Genomic DNA, 21,679 nt, shown 5'->3' with positions numbered 1-21,679 from the left:
TGAGATGAGTCAGGTTGTTTCTTGATTTCTTTACTCTCCCTTTTTCGGAGGAGTGTTTTCGCTTTTGCGCCCTCTAACTAGTGAAATGGACTCTTAAGAAATACAATATTTTTTTTATTTTGTTACATTTTTGTATATATCCACAAAAATTGGAAAAATACAAGCTAACAACTGGATAAATCTACAACAATAATTAATAACAACCAATAAAATGAAATTATTTTTAAAATACGTGGAGAAGCTTTAAAATTCAAAATATAAATAAAATTGTACATTAATAATTAGTGTTTCCTTAAAATATTTTATAAAAAAAAATATTATTTATTATATTTCTTAAAATTACAATATGTTTTTGTCATATTTACTTTGTATTAGGTATATAACAAAAAAAACCAACACAAAATTTTCTTTTCTGCAGTTCATGCATTGCATATATTTTTTATGTCTTTATACAATATCCGTTGACAAAAAATACCCAGATTATTTGGAGTTACATAAATATCCTACACAGCCCCTCTTAGATTTATTTTTGGTTTATATAAAACTAAGTGTTTGAAATCGTGTGAATACATGGCAAAGAAAAATATAACACCAAACACTAAGATCCATTCGAACACTGTGCTTATCAAATGCATTTCGTACGCTCCTGATTTTGGCGTCCATTGTGTTATATCTCGACCTAAAATGGTTACAAGCATTTAAGTATTTTATAAAAAATTAAATTTAAGGTGAGATATAGCTCCCTCAGAAATTTTTGAATGTATATTATTGAACTATCTGTAAGAAATTATGAAATGTACTTGATAATATCAACAAGTCGTCGATGTTATGGTTTATAAAGACATTGACAACTTGAGAAGATATGAACATATCCAATTCAGTGCAGAAGTAAAACCTTGATTTCAGACTTACATGTGACATGGAGCATCAAGGACTCCTCATTTGAACACGCATCAGTGATTACTATCTAAGAAAAATTAGGAAAATACTGGTAGTGCCATAGATCAGAACTTTAACTCTTTTGGACATCGCTACAAAATTTAATAAAAGTAATGCTAAAGTCTGAAATCAAGAATTTAATTTAGGAATCTATGGTTATTGTAATGCCAATTTTTTATTAGATAGCGAAACATGTAGTATGTAAAATTTTGGTATACCTGTAAAAAATAGAAGAGATAAACCACCAAAACTACTCGTTGTCGCCATTGATATTCCAACTATAAATGTTATAATTCCTCTAATGATATTTACAGTTCTTGATCCAACAGCTGGATAAAGCTTGAATGAAACATAAGTCTAAAATAACAATAAAAAAAATTAAAATATATATTTTGCCTTGTGATATGACGAACTTAATCCCTTTAAACACAATAAAAATACTTTTAGTACGTAGGGGAAATGACGGTAATTCGGAATACTGTTGAAAATTTAAAATACTCACTTATTGAAACTATGCGTGGCGTTGTCTGGTTGAAAATAGTATAAACTACTAATTCCGCTTGTATTTGGGATTCAAAAACAGATTTTGTAGTTATTTGAATTTATAGTACAGCCCCAAATTGTGGGAAAATTAATTGTGACTCGAAAAAGTATTTCCGAAAAATGAACCCGCCAAAAAGGTATAGACATTATTTCATATGTGGTTGAATATTATACCTGCAAGACTAATACTAGCCATCCTAAGGTAAAAGAGACTGCAGCTGCTGTTAAATGGATGATCAGGAAAGGTACTTCCTGGACACATCCAACAATAAAAACCCCAAGAGCTGCTATAATTCCTAAATACATAGAAATTTTGTTTGCAACAGCTATATATGGATCGAATGACTTTTCTTCGTCATTCTTTAAAATTTCCTTTACTTGCATATATCTTATGTATAGAACTGACAGCACTAAAAAATAACAAAAAATCAGTGTATGTTTAACGACATTTTATAAATATTTTATAGCAATAATTAACAAAAATGTAGTTTCAAAATTCATTAGTATTTCTATTTTTGTATTTTTATTATTTTCTTATTAATTACTTATTATTAATAATACTGACAGATAAAATAAGTACCAAGAAGATTTTATTTTTAATATGAAGAAATATCTCAAGGTAATTAATTTTTGAGGAAGAACAAACTAAATGATCAAAAGGTTAATGGTTTCATTTTGTTTTTTTTTAAATAATAATTAATGGAGTAATTTTGTAAAATAATTTTTTATATTCGGATCCCAAACCGAGAATTAGTTTTTCATAATACAAAGTAAAGTTCATCATTCAGATCAAGCATACATTGTATTATATGAATAATTCATTCAATAAAAAAATATACACATTACAATTTGAATTAGTTGAATACAAAATGTTCTAAATAAAAATCAGTAATCAGGTAATTATAATTAAAGTATCAATTAAAGATTATTATTTATCCATAGCTACTAATATAACAGCCCATTTAAAACCAACTTGAATAAGCTGTGCTTAAACCATATGACCATATGACGTCCATACAGTTTATCGCCGAATCCGAACGGCACTATTTGAGAGGCTGTACAAGGCAAATATACTCAAGGTGGGTTTGCCATTGCCTCCCTTGAGGTGGCGCATGGCGGCACGTTGGTCGCTCTATTTATGTAAATACATATTTTTATTTAAATAAATAAAGCGACCGTACTGGCTGGGGATCGAACCCAGTACCTTCCGCTCCGCAGATCGACACACTACCGCTGGAGCTACGGCCGGCCACGGAAAGCAGTCTAACTGATATTAATTCAATATACAATATGCTTGTTTTCACACGTTTAATTTTGGTGGTTGAATGCCTACAAAACTAAAACCAGTTGTTCGAGAAATTTGTTGACGCGATTCGAAGTTTCCGGTGATGCGATTTTCACATTACTTTGCTATTTTTTTTTATGAAACCAAATATGCTAGACATAGGTATATGTTTATCATAGCCTACTTAGTTCCTGAAATACGCACTCTGTTGAGGAGAGCATAGCAAAAAAAACAGCTTTATTATAATTCTCTCTCGAAAACGTTGCTAGCTCTTAGAGTAAGTAAAATAGCGAAATCATTATGGATATAAAAATATAAAACGACACCAATCACAAGCAAATCGTATATCCGATAAACGCGGTGGCATGAAAATTCAATAAATTTAAAAACTGCAAAATTTTCTATCGAATCGAAGTCTATAAATTCAAGCAATAAAATTAATATCGTATCATCGTATCGTCGGATAACGGATGCATGAAAATCAAGCTTTATGACCAAGAAAAATCAAGATTTCTCTTGATTCAAATAAGAACAATCTTAAGATTTTCTCTGAACATCTCAGTAGATTGAGACTAAGAAAAAACGGGGAATGCAGATTCTGATCACTGAGTGTGCCGAGACGACAACCATTCGTGCCTTTGGTACGACTGATATTGGTACGACTTATATTGGAGATGGAGCCCTCTGTAAAACCCATTAAAACCGTCCCAGAAACTGGTCAAAGCCCTGACACTGTATGATGAGTTATAAATCAAGAGAGGAGGACACAATAAATTTGTAAGGTTAGGTTTGGTTTGGTTAGATAATCAAATATTATTTTCCCGACTATTGCCATAAAATTCTAAAGAAAGAAATGCATATCAATATATATTAAAAAATTAAAAATTTCGTCAAACAAATATTCTAATAGCGTCTTTCTTCAAAGTTTTATTTGCATTAAATTACTAAAAATTCTATTGATTTCAAGTTCATCTAGTCAACGTCTACTAAAAATCTAAGACTTGCAAGAGTCTTGCACAAAACCAAGACCAAGACCAAAACTGGACCCTATAAAGCCAGTATTATTAATTAACTGCAAAATCAAGACCAAGACCAAGGGAGAACTAATCACTATTTATTGTTAAGTCAAAATGGACTTGCACAAAACCAAGACCAAGACCAAAACTGGACCCTGTAAGACCAGTACTATTAATTAACTGCAAAATCAAGACCAAGAGAGAACTACTCACTATTTATTATTAAGTCAAAATGAACAAAAGTAGAACCAACTTTCACTTTCACTGAAAGTATAAATATGTATACTCATATTTTTCACTGAAAAATTGCTCTCATATTCATATTTTGTTCACTAACACTGAATGAGACTGCTTCAATTAGACTGGTAGGTGAGAACTCGCCTTACGTAGAATGTAGAGTTACATTAGAGAATTATATTCTACTGTACCTATTCTTGTATACGTGCTACCAGGAAAGCATCATTAGCATATATCGTTTTTTTTAACAAAACTGCAATGGCTGTGACATCTGCTTATGGTAAGGACTGGATATGACTTGGCTGTGCTTATATCTATATTTTTTTACTTACATAATAATGCACCAATGCCCATTGCAAATGAAAATATACATTTTTCTATGTACCACACTCCTGTGTCACTAATATAAGGGAAAACAGCCGGAATATCATTTCTAGTGACAGCTATTGTGTACCTTAAATCAAATTATAAAAAACAATATCAAATTTATTATTTACTCTCATTGTTTACTTTAATCTATGGCAATTTTAATTCGTAGTAAATTTTCTACCTTAAAATAAAAATAAATTTCAAATTCAGCTATTTTTCAGCAAATATCGTCGGCTTATAACAAAAGGCGTCGATTTTTATGATTTTCGAGATATCAACTTCATGATATATGCCCAATGGGTAATTTTTTAGCATGGAAAATTGGTTGTATCTCAATATTATACATTATTCATTTTATATTCATTTAATGCCGGTAAATGGCCCAACAGCTGATGCGGCTTATATCAAATTCTTCTTCTTCTTCTTTTATATTCATTTAAAAAATTGCCCTAAGCTAAATACTAAAATTAATACATTTTTAGAATTTTTAATTTGCTCTACAAAAGTTGATAAAATCGAGATAAGCCTTTTCGTCATAAAGCCGACTATACTGGGCCGGTGCCGCGGTGGTCCGAATTACATTCCGGAAACTTCGACAGCATATTCTGCAAATCAAAATAACTAAAAAGTTAGTATAAATGTATGTCCTAAAATGCTTAGTTTTGGAGATACAGGGTCTAGAAATTTCATTTTTATTTAGATTTTTTTCAAATAATTTATGAAGTAAAGTCAATATTTGGATGAAAATTTGTGGCTGGTGGTTTTTTGGCATGAGAAATTTGATTTTGATGTCAATATGACAACTACTTGTAGAGGGCGCCACCTACATATTTTTACCTGTATAAAACTACTGAGCAAAAATATATACATTTACGACTTTTTTTACCTAAAAAAGGTCTCTTGGTTTAAATCGCTCCGAGTAATGGTTCTCGAGATATTTGAAATTGAAATTATCAATACCTGTCATCATTCATATAAACTAAACATGACTAAATAGTTATAGTCTAACAGCTGGCTACATAAAAAAACCTTATCATCGTTACATGGCTAATTTTTTGTGTGAAGTATCCTTTTATGTAGCCATTATGAAATAGTCATGGCTGCCAGCGCGATCCCGGGGCTTAAAGCGGGGGCGGTCAATCGAAAGGGTGAAATTTTGACACTAATCAAAAGCGCGATATTACTCTAGCGCTTTATTCAGGGAACACTGGCCGCATCATTACATTATAAATATATTTTTTTATTATTTCAATAACGATTTTTTTGTTGGCCCTTTTGCATACGGCTTTTTAAATTAATTAACAATAAACATGACATTCCACCAACCGACATGCATGTATGCGATGATTTTCTTTTGTCAAAATTCTATGCCTCTTTCGCGTTGTCTGCCGGCATTTCAGCCACGAGAAAAATGTCTGTCAACAATTTTACACGTTTCCTAATAATAAATAAAAGCTATTTGGCAATTATAACTCGTGTACCTTACAATACTTTTAGTGTCAAAATTTCACCCTTTCGATTGACCGCCCCCGCTTTAAGCTCCGGGATCGCGCTGGCAGACATGACTATCTCACAAAGGCTACACAAAAGGATACTTCACACAAAAAATTAGCCATGTAACGATGATAAAGTTTTTTATGTAGCCAGTTCTCGGTCTATTATTATACTGAAATCATTAATTTTAAATGTTTTTGAGCCAAAAGTTCATCAGAAACTGATTTATCATCATTTTTTCGCAGAAAAACTTATGATTAATATAAAAAAATAAATATTTCCTAAACTTATTATTTTATTTAAATCATCATTATATCTACTCAACGTGTTTATTTTTTATCAATAATGACATGTAATAATATATCATAAATTAATAATAATATATAAATTAATATAATATTTCCGTTGTAAATATTTTCAGAACGGTTGCTCGTAGCAATTTTTATCAAGAGACATTTTTACGTAGAATGTCACGGAAATGGATATTTTTTCACTCAGTAGTTTTATACAGGTACGGACGAAAAGTTATTACCCTTTAAAATAGTTTAAACACATGTAGGTCGCGCCCCCTACAAATAGGAGTCATATTAACATCAAAATCAAATTTGTCATGTAAAAAAACTAGTAGACACCAATTTTCATCCAAATATTGGCTTTACTTCAGATTATTTGGAAAAAATCGTAATAAAAATGAAATTTCTACACCCTGTATCTCCGAAACTAAGCATTTTAGGACATACATTTATACAAAAAATTTTACTTATTTTTAACTGCAGAATATGCTGTCGAAGTTTCCAGAATACAGTTCGGACCACCCTGTATATGTATTTTAATTACATTGACACCTCATTATTGCAAAATATTATGTCACTTTTAATTATAATATATATATATATAAAATATTTATAAAATTTTGCTCCTGAGAGCGGCTGTATTATAATTTTAATAAATTAACAAAACAATTCTGGAAAAACTAAAACACTTCTTATTTACCTTTATTATTACAACTATTATAACGCATATTCCCTTTGCTAGAAGTATTTAAAATTAAATTTCTAAAAACCAGAATATATCAATTATTAATATATTAAAAATCAATTTATTAGTTGAAAATTTCAATAATTACCTTAATATACTAGTATTATTAATCATAATCTTTTTGTTTCATTTTATTTCTTAATAAAATTTCATACAAAAGTGAACTTAGGAAAGGTAGGTAAAAAATTAACCATAACAAATAATTTTCATATTCTGTGAATACACGTGCGTGCAAAGAACCTGTAGACGTAATTATTAATAAAATATTTGATTTATGCTTTGTTTATATTTTTACAAACCACAACCAAACTAAGTAATTTACATTATTTTGCATAATTAATGCAAAGTGGCTAGTAGTGACTAGCGATGGGAACTATCGAATGAATTAGACTATCGAATGGTTACTGAATGAATGATTTCAACTATCGAATGGTTTCATTCGAATAAAATCATTCATTCATTTGTATACTAAAGCATATGTGACAACCTCGCCGTGCGACTAAATGATTATCGTTAAGCCACGACTATCGAATGCTTTTTATAAATGAAATTTAGTATTCGTTTGATTTTGGTCTGCGTCAGTGCATTATTAGTCCTTCCAAATTTTTATAACTTGCCTTCTAAATACTGTGCTATTTTTGCGTTTATTAAAATATTTAAAATACTAAAGTAGTAGTGTTTTTTTTAAATTGATGATTGTGTACGTGTGCAGGTGGTCAAAATTTTTCTGAAAATTTGTGTGATTTTCCGATCTTTCAATTACTTAATTTTATACGGTATATGGTCTATTTTTTTAATGGGAAATTTTGAGAAGTAACAATTTTTAAGAGAGATGAGGTGAACTTACAATTAATTTTAAAAATACATATGTATTTGTATTTTAGATGTTTTAGTAATATGAATTAGTTGAACTTAATAATCATATTTAAGTAATGTGGTAATGTGGTTAAGTAAATGGTTATCGAACTCAAATTTTGGGATGGGAAAATTAATCCTGCCAATTTAAAAAAAAGTTAACGATATTTGTATTTTGTTTATGCTAATTCTTTTACATGTAGATTTTTGCGAAGAAATATTTTATTTATTTTTAAAGTAAATGCCAGTAAAAGCAAATATTATTTTTAAATACTAATACAAAGTAATAAAAAGTAATACACATATATAATTATTTTGATTTCTAATTTTTTATTTATATTTTTCTTCTATTACACATTGAAAATTAATAAATGTTTATATTTCATGATTTTAAAATTTGTTGTTAATATAACAAATTAGTTCTGTAATTATTATTATTTAATAAACCAACGTTGCCACACAAAAAATTAAGAGACTATATTATTTTTAAATAGGATCTAATATAAATAATTTGGACTTCTAATTTGTTGTTTATATTTCGCTACTACTTAAAAAAATGTTTATATTAAATGATTTTAAATTTTGGTGTTAATAGGTATAACAAATTATTACTGTTATTATTATTTATTAAACCAGTTTTGCTTAAAAACATTAAAAATAATTTTCCTACATCCAAAATATAAAGTATTATTGCAGTGTAACAACAGAATATTAATAAAAAAATGCAAAATATATAGTCATACTATCCCTAACTAACTATAATACCAAAGAATAATATTCTTTGCTAATACCAACTAATACGAATATACGGCAACAGCGCCGTTCATAATGTATTTTCTGTGTAAATACTAGCACCTCAATAAAAAAATAATGTGTCCTTATCTTTATCTGACTCAAAATCAAAGATGCCGGCTTTTTCATACCATTGCCACCGACCGCTGTCGGGTTTCTAGGAAAGAAACCTACGTCGCCGGGCAACAACTAAAATCCAGTTTATATTTTATTATAATCGATCCTGACGAATAAATGAATTTTACAAATGAATGAATTTTATAAATGAATGGTTTTTGCTGCCGAATTAATATATTTCAAGGCAGATGACGCATCTATTCGATATTTTTATTCGAATAGTTTTCGACGAATGTTTTCTTACTAGCTATCGAATTATTCGAATGAATTGCAACTATCGAATGTTTCGATAGTATTCATTCGATAGTTCCCACTACTAGTAGTGACTACCTATTTTTAGACAGAATGTGCGTATACTCGTAGTTATCTACATATTAGTTTTTCTCTATTTATGTAAATTAAAGATTTACTATTAATAGTTACAGTTTTTTTTCAATGACTTAAATTCCAATTGGCTTTAATGGTAACAGTGACACTGTAAAGGTTAACTTACTATTCTTAAATGCAATTATTCATTAAAACTATTTTAAGTCTTTTCGTAATTAATCTAATTTTATTATTATTAAATAATAAAATTAAACTAACATATAATTTAATTTTTATCCAAGTCCCGTGTTATTTAAAAATACCAAAATTGTAAAACTTTTAAAATACACTACTCAAAACAATTATCACATATTTGAATAAAAATCATTATACATATTCCTAAATAAAGCATGCATTTTTCCCCCTTTCTCATGTGAGTTTTTTTTAGAATAACTAGGGTACGCACAGACATGTAATTTTTAGTCGGCCGACTATTTAGTTGCAAAAGTGAAAACAATACTTTCTTATAGAGCCGATCGGCCCAATATTAGATTACATTGCGTAGCCAAGGCTATGCGCTGATAGGCAATTTTTAATAGGCCGACTATTTAGTTGCATATTTGTAACCCATATATGTATCCTAATGGAGCCGCACTCACATACAATCAAATAGTCGGCCGATCGAGTTCATAAGTATATATTGTTTTCACTTTTGCAAGTACCTAACTAATCGGCCTACTAAAGATTACAGGTGAGCGCATAGGCTTATTGTATCTAATTTCCTTTCACAGTATCTATACTATTTAAAATCGTAAGTCAGGGAATTCAAAGTGTTTTGTTTTTCAGATTAATATTTTTTTAGAAAATATGCGATAATTGTTTTGAGTATAGTTTATTTTCTATAGAATTTTGAGATGTCTCTGTAAAAATATTGTATTTAACTTCGGTGGCTTTTTATTCTACAGATAAAAATAAAAGAAAAAGTTCCTATGAACATAAATATTAAATATGCCCTAAAATACTTTCCGAATGAAAATACAGCCCTCAAATGGGTAAATAAATATAATATATTTTGTTTATTTTTAAGAACATTGGCAAACCTTTTTTCATGAAATTCGGTACTCTTACACACATTTTAATGCCAAAGCTGCTGGTCGTACTTCTTTTATACTTATACCGGGTGCGTCTCAAAAGTGACTCACCCCCTATAACTTTTTTATTTTTTCAAATAAAACAACGATATTTGGTATGTTAGTATATGACATAAATTAGGATTGATTGACATAAGCAATTGTTTTCTGTGACTACAACTTTTGATTTTTAAATGACACTCTCGGTATTTTTTACTTTAATCGATAGAAAATGACACTCTGAATAGAATGACATATCATATGTCAACATTTGACATTTTCGCATATAATTTATTTGAAATTGTATCCTGCGGTTCATAATGATAATTTGACTTGAAATACCAAGTGCGTGGTATCAAAGGTAAAAAAATGCTTTTTCCAAATATGCTAATGAGCCACCCTCGTCCCATTTGAAAAAATTGAGATATGATTGAAAATACGATTTAGTCATCTTTTTACCGGCTAGGAGAAGACACAAAAAACATTAGACGATAAAATCTATTTTTCCAAGGCTCCTTGATTAAAAATTAGTATTTTTATCACAGCTATGGCACTCTAGATTGAAATTTAAAATACAATTTGTTTTTAAACGAATATGTCAAAATTTAACATATGATATGTCATTCGATTCAGAGTGTCATTTTCTATCGAGTAAAGTAAAAAAATACCGAGAATGCCATTTAAAAATCAAAAGTTGTAGTCATTTCCGGTGACACAGGAAGTGACCGAAAACAATTGAATACGTCAATCAATCCTAATTTATGTCATATACTAACATACCAAATCTCGTTTTTTTATCTGAAAAAGTAAAAAAGTTATAGGGGTGAGCCACTTTTGAGACGCACCCGGTAGATACACTAATTTCAAAAAATGAAAATAAAAACTAGTACTTTTTATGTAAGTAAGGTGCTCTTCGTTTAGTTCAAAACGGTGAACGGTTGCATCGTTTTTATTAGCTCTCATTCCATGGTTTTATACAGGTACGGACGAAAAGTTATTACACTTCAAAACAGTTTAAACACATGCAGGTGGCGGTCTCTACAAGTAGGAGTCATATTGACATCAAAATCAAATTTCCCATATCAAAAAACTCGCAGACACCAATTTTCATTCAAATATTGACGTTACTTCATAAATTATTTGGAAAAAATCGAAATAAAAATGAAACTTCTACACCCTGTATCTCCGAAATTAAGCATTTTAGGACATATATTTATACGAACTTTTTTACCTATTTTTATCTGCAGGATGTGCTGCCGCAGTTTTCGGAATACAGTTCGGATCACCCTGTATATTTAAAATTAATTTATTTTTGTTTTCGAAAATATTTTGAGTAGAAGAAAATATGTAAAAGTGGTCAACGCTGTGCCGATCAAGCTTAATCACGTGACTAAAAGTTTATTTGATATGAACTATAGCAAACCTAATATAGTTTTTTGGAACACTGGGCCACTTTTTATGTATTTCAATAAAAATGTAAAAGGAATTTAAATTTACAAAAAAATATACTTACGTGATAATAAACGCCACAATAAACCACAGTCCTTCGATTAAAGGTAGTATATAAATATACCTCATAGACATAATACAAACTCTATCTAAACACTTTTCATTCACTTAAACATATAAAATCATCACTAAATTCTTACACTAGGAGAATAATTCTCATAACGCTCAAAAGCACAAACAGTAAAAAAATTAAGTTATTCCCTTGAAGAAGTGCATTCAACTGACAGCGAGCGTCTCTTCGTACGCAAAGAACTTGCACAACAGGAATAGTAAGACTTTTGAACTTTAAATTTCCATGAATGATAACGACTTCGTATCCTTCAGGTAAGAAAATGAAAGAAATGCTTAAAACAACAACCAGTTTAAATCGTCATTCGGTGACGCTACTTCATTATTAAAACAAACATAAAAGTGCTTTTCTCAGTATTTTTTTAGAATAAATAAAAAAAATCATAAGCAATTTATTATACGGTAAGTTTAAATATCAATATTATAGGATAATTAATTTTTATTTTTATTTATTTAACACATACATCAGTTACATTTTTATTTTATATGGTGATACAGTATGTTCCCGAAATGTCTTTACAAGGGAAAACACTCTTTTATTATTTTGAAATTTTGAGAAAAATGCATTGCAAACTTTTCTTAATAATTAAAACGCGTTTCTATGGTAATACAGGGTTGTTCACCACATACGATACGGAGTATTGTAGCTAAACGATGAGATTTTTGCAAATTGTAAGTTTGGGGTTCGTTGAAGGACTATTAGAGCTACAATTTAAAAATATTTTTACAAGATACAGAGTGTCCCAAATAAATAAAAAATATCAAAGTTGTATTTTTTTAAATGGAACACCCTGTATATTATTACATTTTTAGTTTCTACGATTAAAATAAAGGTAAATTTGATTAAGGTTTATTATACTTAAACCTTACCGTTTTTGAAATATTTTCAATTTTGTGAAATTGCAGTAAAAATTTTAAAGCTTCATTTCTCCAAGGGTATCAATGTTTTTAATACTAAATATTTAATGAAGTTTATTTATTGATCAGTTATTATGTTGCAATAATAAAAATAATACTACCTTATACAGAGTGTCTAAAAATTTATTTTAAATAATTATTAGCTTCAAACGGCAATAACTTCTTTAATTTAAATAGAATGCCCTGTATATTTTAGGAGAATCAGATGCACAATTAAATTGTCTATCAAATTGTATTAAACCATTTTTTACCTATCCCTTCAAGTTTTCGTAGAAAATGCATTTTCTTATAATTTAGACCTCATTTATCAATATATCCATGGAATATTGACATTTTAGATTGTTTTTAAAGCAGCAAATGTACAAAATGTACAGACTAGTAATATTATCGTTTTTAGCAAAACGATAATATTACTAGCCCATTTGTATGCAAAAAGAAAACTATTTAAATCTTTATAAAAGAGTATACCATTAATTAAATATAACACCATTATTTCCGCCCATATACTAATTAATTACATAGGTACTTAATTGTGTTCGTTAATAAATTATTATAAATAAATGTGGATTTGAGTCAGAAATCAATATAATAATAAGTTATCAAATTAAAGTCTCTGTTGTTATAAATAAGCATTTATTAAAAAATGAAATATCATTTTTAAGGTGTTACTTTTTATCACACTGTCTAATGCTCATACAAAATTCAGTTTTTTAGTATTTGGAGCAATTATTATTAATCAACGCAAACAGTCAGTTAATGTAGTTTGAATACTGGAATCATATTAATTGGTCCTCTTTAGAAATATTTAAACATTTTTTTTATTTTTTAATGAAATAAACGAATTATATCGACAATATTAGTATCTGTACTCTTTAAAAATTTGGTACATCTTTAAAAATAATCTAAAATGTCAATAGTCCATGGGTATATTGATAAATAAGTTCTAAATTACAAGAAAATGCATTTTCTACGGAAACTTAAAGAGATAGGTAAAAAATGGTATAATATAATTTGATAGACAATTAAATTGTGCATCTGATTCTCGTAAAATATACAGGGTGTTCCATTTAAAAAAATACAACTTTGATATTTTTTACTTATTTGGGACACTCTGTATCTTGTAAAATTATTTTTAAATTGTACCTCTAATAGTCCTTCATCGAACCCAAAACTTACAATTTGTAAAAATCTCATCGTTTAGCTACAATACTCCATGTCGTATGTGGTGAACAACCCTGTATAATGTCGTTTTCATTCTTTCATTCATATATGTCTTTCGTTATTGATACAATTTTAATTAACGTCATATTTTCTTCTGTTTTAAAATGTTAAAGAGGCATATAAGATTTATTTAGTTAAATCTGGAAAGGGTGATAATAGTTATCGGAGAATGTGGTACTTTAGTGACAACAAAAAATATGACGTTAATTAAAATTAATAACCATCGTGGACTAATGTCATGTACTAGAGATATATTGGACACTGATATACCGGGTGCCTCTCAAAAGTGGCTCACCCCTATAACTTTTTTATTTTTTTAGATAAAAAAACGAGATTTGGTATGTTAGTATACGACATAAAATAGGATTGACTGACGTATTCAATTGTTTTCGGTCACTTCCTGTTTCACCGGAAACGATTACAACTTTTGATTTTTAAATGGAACCCTCTGTATTTTTTTACTTTATTCGATAGAAAATGACACTCTGAATCAAATGACATATCATATGTCATCTTTTGACATATTCGCTCAAAAACAAATTGTATTTTAAATTTCAAACTAGAGTATTATGGCTGTATTAAAAACACTAATTTTTAATCAAGGAGCCCAGGAAAAATAGATTTGATTGTCTAATGTTTTTAGATTCTTGTTCTGGCCGGTTAAAAGATGCCTAAATCATATTTTTAACCAAATCTCAATTTTTTTCAAATGGAACGAGGGTGGCTCATTGGCATATTGGGAAAAATCAATTTTTTACGAATAATTTGATACCACACACTTTGTATTTCGAGTCAAATAGTTGTTATGAACCGCATGTTACAATTTCGAATAAACCATATGCGAAAATGTCAAAAGTTGACATATTGTTACGTTTTTCGTCGGTTCCGTGTGGATAGAAAGTCACAATTTATTTAAACACTATTTATTTAACACTAATAAACAAAAATAATAACGATAAAAGACTTATAGAACTATTTACAAACGATTTATAACTAAGAATTTATTTTTGAATTTTAGCGCGTCAACTGTATATTTATAACTGCCCTCTCTAGGCCACTGCCGCCGGCTTTTATACCGACAGGTAAAAGAAATCTAGAATAGTCCAAAGATCGTTAGGCGCATAGAGAAGGTTTTCGAATGTTCTCGTAAGAGTCCATTCTAGTGGGTCTCGATTCTTCTCGAACGAATGAATCATTGCGGTGTCTATGCGATGTTAAGGTCATCCGAGGGCGGGCCATATTGTGAGGTTAGGTCGAGTCCACACCGGCTCGCAACACTGCCCCCTTCTTAGGCACATGCTCGTCCCGAGATGTATACGGTGAATGAAGGTATTTGCAAAGCTGGCCCCTGGTACATTGCGAAGTCTGGTAGAAATAGCAGTCTACAGTTTTCTCTCCCGATCTCAGCTTTGGGTTGTAGCAGCAAACGAGGATCTCGATTCCCGTAAATCTGAACAAGACTTCAATCATGTTCCGGATTGTACGCCAACTCAAACCATCGAGTCCACACGCCAGCTTCGGAATGGCTAATCGTGCAATGTTGTTGTTTAGCAGGGCTTCTCTCAGTTCAATCAGGGTCTTCCATAGATTGAGATAAGTCGGCTTACTCGGGGACCATTCCTTGGTGACCAGGTAGAAGATGTGCCTTGCTTGACCATGTGCATTGTCGGTTAGCCTCAAGACGCTTCCAACCTCTGGATCCTGTCGGCGTAGTTCTCCGACACGCCCAAACTTCTCATTGAACGTCGCAGCGATTCCTCTGGACATCCGCAAATCTCGAGCCACACAATGAGCGAGCGAATAATCAGGAGGCACGGAAAAGAGGTCTCGTTGATCTTCTTTGGTTACACCATAGCGAGCCTTCTCACTGCTGTTGTATCGGGCCATGAAATCGTCAAAGGACATCTCCGAATCAGGGGGATCAAAGCTGCAGGTTCTCACGGTCCCAGCACGATCTTCTATTTCGCCTTGGTAGGGGCTCAAACGGTTGAAATGGACTACCCTCGGTTTTCCTTTTGGCAATTTTCTGATACGGTATACGACGTCATTAATTCTATCCATGACTTCGTATGGCCCTTCCCACGAGGATTGTAGCTTCGGAGATAACCCACGACGTCTCTGCGGGTTATATAGCCACACCAACTTCCCTGGTTGGTATCCTCCATGCTCAGCTTGAATGTCGTAGTGTTCCTTCATTCGGTCACTAGCACTTTGAATATTTAGGCGGACTCTCTGATGAATGTCGTCCATCCTTTGACGTAGTGTGTGGACATAATCTTCTCCGGCGACTTCTTCTCCCGGTCGGCAACCAAATTTCAGATCACAGGGTAGGCGCACTTCCCGTCCCATAACGATGCTGGCTGGAGTTTGCCCTGTAGATTCTTGGACGGATGAACGGTAGGCCAACAGGAACAGGTGAAGAAATTTGTCCCAGTCTCTTTGGTGGTCAGAGACTACTTTGGCCAGATAACGGTTGATAGTTCTGTTCATGCGTTCAACCATCCCATCGGATTGTGGATGTAGAGCAGTCGTCCTGGTCTTGCGGATGTTCAGGACTTCACAGACGCCTTGGAACAGATTGGACTCAAAGTTTCTTCCCTGATCTGAATGAAGCTCCATGGGAACACCAAACCTGCAGATCCATTCTTTAACAAGGGCATCAGCAATCGTGGACGCTTCTTGATTTGGCAACGCGTAGGCCTCGACCCATTTGCTGAAGTAATCCATTACTACCACAATGTATTTGTTGCCATCGTTCGTCTCCGGGAAAGGACCAGCCACGTCGATCGCTATTCGTTCGAAGGGACTACCAACATTGTACTGGCGCATAGGGGCTTTACCACGCTTTTGTGGCCCATTAATGGCTGCGCAAATGTCACATTTCTTACACCAGGCCCTCACATCTTCTTTGCAGTTCACCCAGTAGAACCGTTCACGCAGCTTGCCAAGTGTCTTGGTAACACCAAGATGTCCTCCGCTGGTTCCATTGTGAACTTCCTCCAAGACTTCTGGGACCCTCTTCTTTGGAATGACGATCTGCCTTCTCTCTTCTTGTCCCTCTCGGTCTCTCTCGATCACACGGCGAAGTAGTCCGTTATCTATTACCAAGGAATTCCACTGGGCCCAGTACGACTTTACGTTCGGCGAATATCTGCAAACTTCTTCCCACGTTGGTCTTTGGCCTGTGTTTTTCCAGTTAATTACTAAACCTAATTCTGGGTCACTGATTTGGTCGTTTGCAAGATCTTCGGGTTGCCAACTATCACCAACCACAGTCGTCCTTAAGACTTTCACTTCTTTCTCTTCTTTGCAACGATTTCCCATCTGTCCGCAATTCCAACAGCGAATCGGTCTCCCCTTCTTACTCATATCCTGATCCAGTACTTTCCGCACAATCCTTTCCACTTTGGAATCATCGGAACTCTCCTCAACAGCCCGTACAAATCCTAGAGACCTAGAGCATTCTTTCGCGGCCTCAAATTCCAGGGCACGTGCTAGGGCATCTCCCAAATGCGTTGGATGAGCTAAAAGAAGTGTTTGCCTTGTCTCGTTGTCACATAAACCATCAATAAAAGCCTGTACTTTTAAGCGCTCCATAACATTTTCGGGCATAGCAGGGTACGCGAGGCGAACGAGGCGGGCTACGTCGGCTTCAAACTCCTGCAGAGACTCATTTGACTTTTGAATGCGATTTTTTAGCTGGGAATGATAGACATGTTCCAAATGAGCTTGGCCGTACCTCATTTCTAAATGTCGTACCAATTGCTGATAATCTCCCTGTTCCGATGGTGACAATGTCTGCAGGATATCAGTCGCATCTCCTCGCAGTGCGACAGTCAAAGCGGTAGCCTTTTCAGCGATTGTCCATCCGTTCGCTCTCGCAGCGGCCTCAAACTGGCAAAATAATTGGCCCAAGCGGTTTTTCCGTCAAACTGTGGAGGCTTAATAACTGACTTTGAGATATACTTATTTTCGACTAGTTTCGGTGCCTCCGATGTTTCTTGACATTTTGGTGAATTGGCCTTTTCTATTTTTTGTTTTAAAATTTCGATTTTTTTATTTACATCGTCCTCAATTTGTGTTATTTTGTCTTGTAGTTCTGTAGAATTATCTATAATCTTTTCTTCTAATTCCCTGGAAGATTCCTGGATTTCTGTTATCTTTTCTTCTAAATTAAGTATTTTATTATTAAAGCTGGCCTGTATATCTTTAGAATTTTCGATGATCTTATCTTCTAATGTATTGATTAAATCCTGGGAATTTTCCATAATTTTATCACTGATTTTCTCTTCTAAATTAACTTCCAAGTCAATTATTTTACTATTCAAATTGTTCAAGTTGTCGTCTAATTTTTGAGAATTCTCTGTCATTTTATCATTCAAATTCTCTTCCAAGTTAATCATTTTACTATTCAAATTGTTCAAGTTGTCGTCTAATTTGTGTAGGCACGAGTCAAGGTCACCTTCCAACTCAAAGCAAAATGTGTCAGGATCCTCACCTTCCTCCACCAAAACGTCTCTCAGTCTAGCTTGCAAAATGCTTTTCTTTCCATCTGTTTCGCACTCTCTCTCTTCCAATATGCATTTCAGTTCGGACACTTTCAAATCTTTCAACAATTTTTTCAGAGCCATGGTCAGTCTATTTATTCTTCTAGTCTATCACACACGCCACACTTGACACCATTTGTTACGTTTTTCGTCGGTTCCGTGTGGATAGAAAGTCACAATTTATTTAAACACTATTTATTTAACACTAATAAACAAAAATAATAACGATAAAAGACTTATAGAACTATTTACAAACGATTTATAACTAAGAATTTATTTTTTGAATTTTAGCGCGTCAACTGTATATTTATAACTGCCCTCTCTAGGCCACTGCCGCCGGCTTTTATACCGACAGGTAAAAGAAATCTAGAATAGTCCAAAGATCGTTAGGCGCATAGAGAAGGTTTTCGAATGTTCTCGTAAGAGTCCATTCTAGTGGGTCTCGATTCTTCTCGAACGAATGAATCATTGCGGTGTCTATGCGATGTTAAGGTCATCCGAGGGCGGGCCATATTGTGAGGTTAGGTCGAGTCCACACCGGCTCGCAACAATATGATATGTCATTCTATTCAGAGTGTCATTTTCTATCGAATAAAGTAAAAAAATACCGAGGGTTCCATTTAAAAATCAAAAGTTGTAGCCATTTCCGGTGAAAGAGGAAGTGAACAAAAACAATTGATTACGTCAATCAATCCTAATTTATGTCATATAGTAACATACCAAATCTCCATTTTTTATCTGAAAAAATAAAAAAGTTATAGGAGGTGAGCCACTTTCGAGACAAACCCGGTATGCTTGGTGTATTCTCTGCCGGTGCTGCCACCGCCGGAGAATATAGTAAATAACGAATACATACCAATACACGGGTTTAAATGGAAATCGAGTAAACGAAAAAAATAGTATAGTCTATAAAATGAATAACTTTGAATTTTGACCGTTATTTTTTACCCAACATGGCAAATATAAAATCCCTCTGTCAAAAAAGTTACTGATATTCTTTAAATTGAGTGCCTGAAAGAATCAGATAGGTAAGTCTTTTTACTTTCGTGAAATAGAAAATGAAAATAATAAAACAAGTGACACTTTTCCTCTTCTTGCAAAATCAACACGAAATGTCATAATTGTCAAAAGTAAAATATCAACAGCTTTTGACATTTCTAAATATCAGACAACAAAGAAAAATGCATGGCCGCAAGTTGTTAACCTAATAAAATTAACACTAGAAAAGCCCGCGAGGACTGTCAAATTCAAAGTTATTCGTTTCACAAACTATATATACATAACTATTCTAAAAGTGTTAGAAAGTATAATCTGTGGAAATTCTAAACAAAAAAATAAAAAGGTAAATATTTTGATATCTTCAGAAGGTCTAACTTGCATTATAGTTTATTATTTCAGTTAAAAAAACTGACGCCGAGAATCACGTATAGCCGCCCATACTAAAATATATTGATAAAAAGTTGGTAGGCAGTTCTTTTAGTTTCAAAGAACGGAATTTTTCCAATTTTGGTCCGCGGAATTTCTCCTATCCGCCACCTGGGGTCGCGTCCGATGGGAGTTTGGAGTTCACACGGATTTTCTCAAAAACGGACTACGGAAACACGGAATATCTCAAAAACTGCGACTTTGACTGATTTTGATGTTAGGTATTACAAATTTTGTTGAAAATATTATTCCTAATCTTAAATTGAAAACCGCGTTTCGCTAGCTACTGTAATTTTGGAGTTTAAATTTTTAACCCACTCCCATATCCCCTTACCAACCCCCAACCCCCACCAAAAAATAATGGCCAGATTCTCGGGTGCCACAGTATTTTTGTGCCAAATTTGGTTAAAAACGGTTTAGCGGTTTTTGAGTTATCGTGTTACAGATGGACAGACAGACAGGCATCATGAAAATATTTTGTATTTAAACTCAATAACTCATCATTTTGAGTGAAATTAAAAAAACTTTTTTTTGCCGATCTTAATAGCCTACCATACCTGTTGGTATGATCAGCTAAAAAAAAATTAGATGAGTTCAACTACGGCAGCGAGCATAGTTTTACTACGGGTTTTGCTAGTGGGGCATAATTGGAGCCATTTCGGCTATAACGAATTTTTTAAATATAATTATGTAAATTTACATAATTATATTTTTAGATGTTTATAAAACATTTAATCACTAGTTGATTAAAAAAGTATACCATTAATATTGCAAATACAAATTATATTTCATCCTCTCACAGTATATGTCTATTTAATATTTTGATTATGTAACGAGCACTTTGTTTACTCACTTGTTTCGTCGAACTGCTTGAATCCATTTTTGCTATTTATCAAACCGATGTAAGCAATTATGAAGCTATAAAAATGTTGTTTCGGGAGAGTTGAATATCCGGGAAAGTTGAGTTATTGAATGTTATTGCACCCAACAACGCCTTAATTACGCTCCCCTACGCGTTAACTTTTTCACTTACTTTTTACTACCCGAAAGAGCGTTACATCACACAAATCTCGTACCTGAATGTTTTATAGTCTCAGCACTAGCAAAAAACTAAAATATTATAACAAAACCCCGAATTCAATATTATTTTAATGCGATCGACATGGCGGCGGCATGAACTATATATTGATAATTTCTGATTTCTGCCGTAGAGTGCGCTGCGGTCGGAATTTGCTGAAATCAACTGAAATGCACCAAGCGTCTATAAAACAAATACGACCGTCATTTAGAGCCACCTGGTGATCCGGAATAAACTAATGGCTAATGAGAGTTTTAAGATAATATACACGAACATAATTTTAGCGTTCCGTTACTTATTAACGCTAACTAAAACGGTAACGTTATTCAAGCGCAAAATTATTTCTTGTAAAATGTAAAATAATAAATATAGAAAGTAACGCCGTAAAAATGAAAATAAATATTTTATTTTTACGGCATTACTGATTTTCGATAAATTTATGTTACTTATGTTCTAAAAAATGTTTTACTCTACTTATATTTTCTAATAAATGGTTAAATATTATACTACAGATTTCTTTTAAGATTGATCAAATTAGCCAACGACTCTTACTTTAAAAGCAGCAAAATTGCGTATTAGAAATTAACAGTATTTATTTAAATCTGTATACATGGTGTTTCAGAACATATGCAAAAAAAACCTCTAAAGAGTTATTCTAAATTACTATCTATTTGTTGCCGTATTATTATCATTTTTTTTTTGAAAAATTCAAAATTTTTAACATTTTTTCTCATGAAAAAGATCCATAAACGTGTTGAAGACCAAATAATATTTTCAAGGTTTAAAATGTG

At 32.2% G+C, this 21,679-nt stretch overlaps 1 protein-coding gene across 1 annotated transcript; it reads right to left on the bottom strand.

Moving 5' to 3' along the window:
* Nucleotides 1-330: 330 nt before the first annotated feature.
* Nucleotides 331-12,000, bottom strand: LOC115881316 (DNA damage-regulated autophagy modulator protein 2-like). The gene is made up of 5 exons (XM_030898751.1): nt 11,635-12,000; nt 4,353-4,474; nt 1,657-1,892; nt 1,158-1,296; nt 331-679 (listed from the first exon to the last, which is right to left on the bottom strand). The coding sequence occupies exons 1-5, from the start codon at nt 11,703-11,705 to the stop codon at nt 504-506; spliced, it is 744 nt and encodes a 247-aa protein (XP_030754611.1). The 5' UTR covers nt 11,706-12,000; the 3' UTR covers nt 331-503.
* Between the last annotated feature and the right edge of the window lie 9,679 nt (nt 12,001-21,679).

This window comes from Sitophilus oryzae, unplaced genomic scaffold (genome assembly GCF_002938485.1).
Source record: "Sitophilus oryzae breed Bouriz unplaced genomic scaffold, Soryzae_2.0 scaffold_1716_pilon_pilon, whole genome shotgun sequence".
Lineage (NCBI taxonomy): Eukaryota > Metazoa > Arthropoda > Insecta > Coleoptera > Curculionidae > Sitophilus > Sitophilus oryzae.
This window is presented reverse-complemented; position numbering and strand designations above follow the sequence as displayed.

What these genes read in the sequence shown, in the direction of transcription:
- LOC115881316 (XM_030898751.1), bottom strand. Translation starts at nt 11,705, where the DNA reads ATGTCTATGAGGTATATTTATATACTACCTTTAATCGAAGGACTGTGG. An exon ending in ATTGTGGCGTTTATTATCAC is followed by an intron (nt 4,475 to 11,634) that starts GTAAGTATATTT and finishes ATTTGATTTAAG; the next exon opens with GTACACAATAGCTGTCACTA. An exon ending in GGGCATTGGTGCATTATTAT is followed by an intron (nt 1,893 to 4,352) that starts GTAAGTAAAAAA and finishes GTTATTTTTTAG; the next exon opens with TGCTGTCAGTTCTATACATA.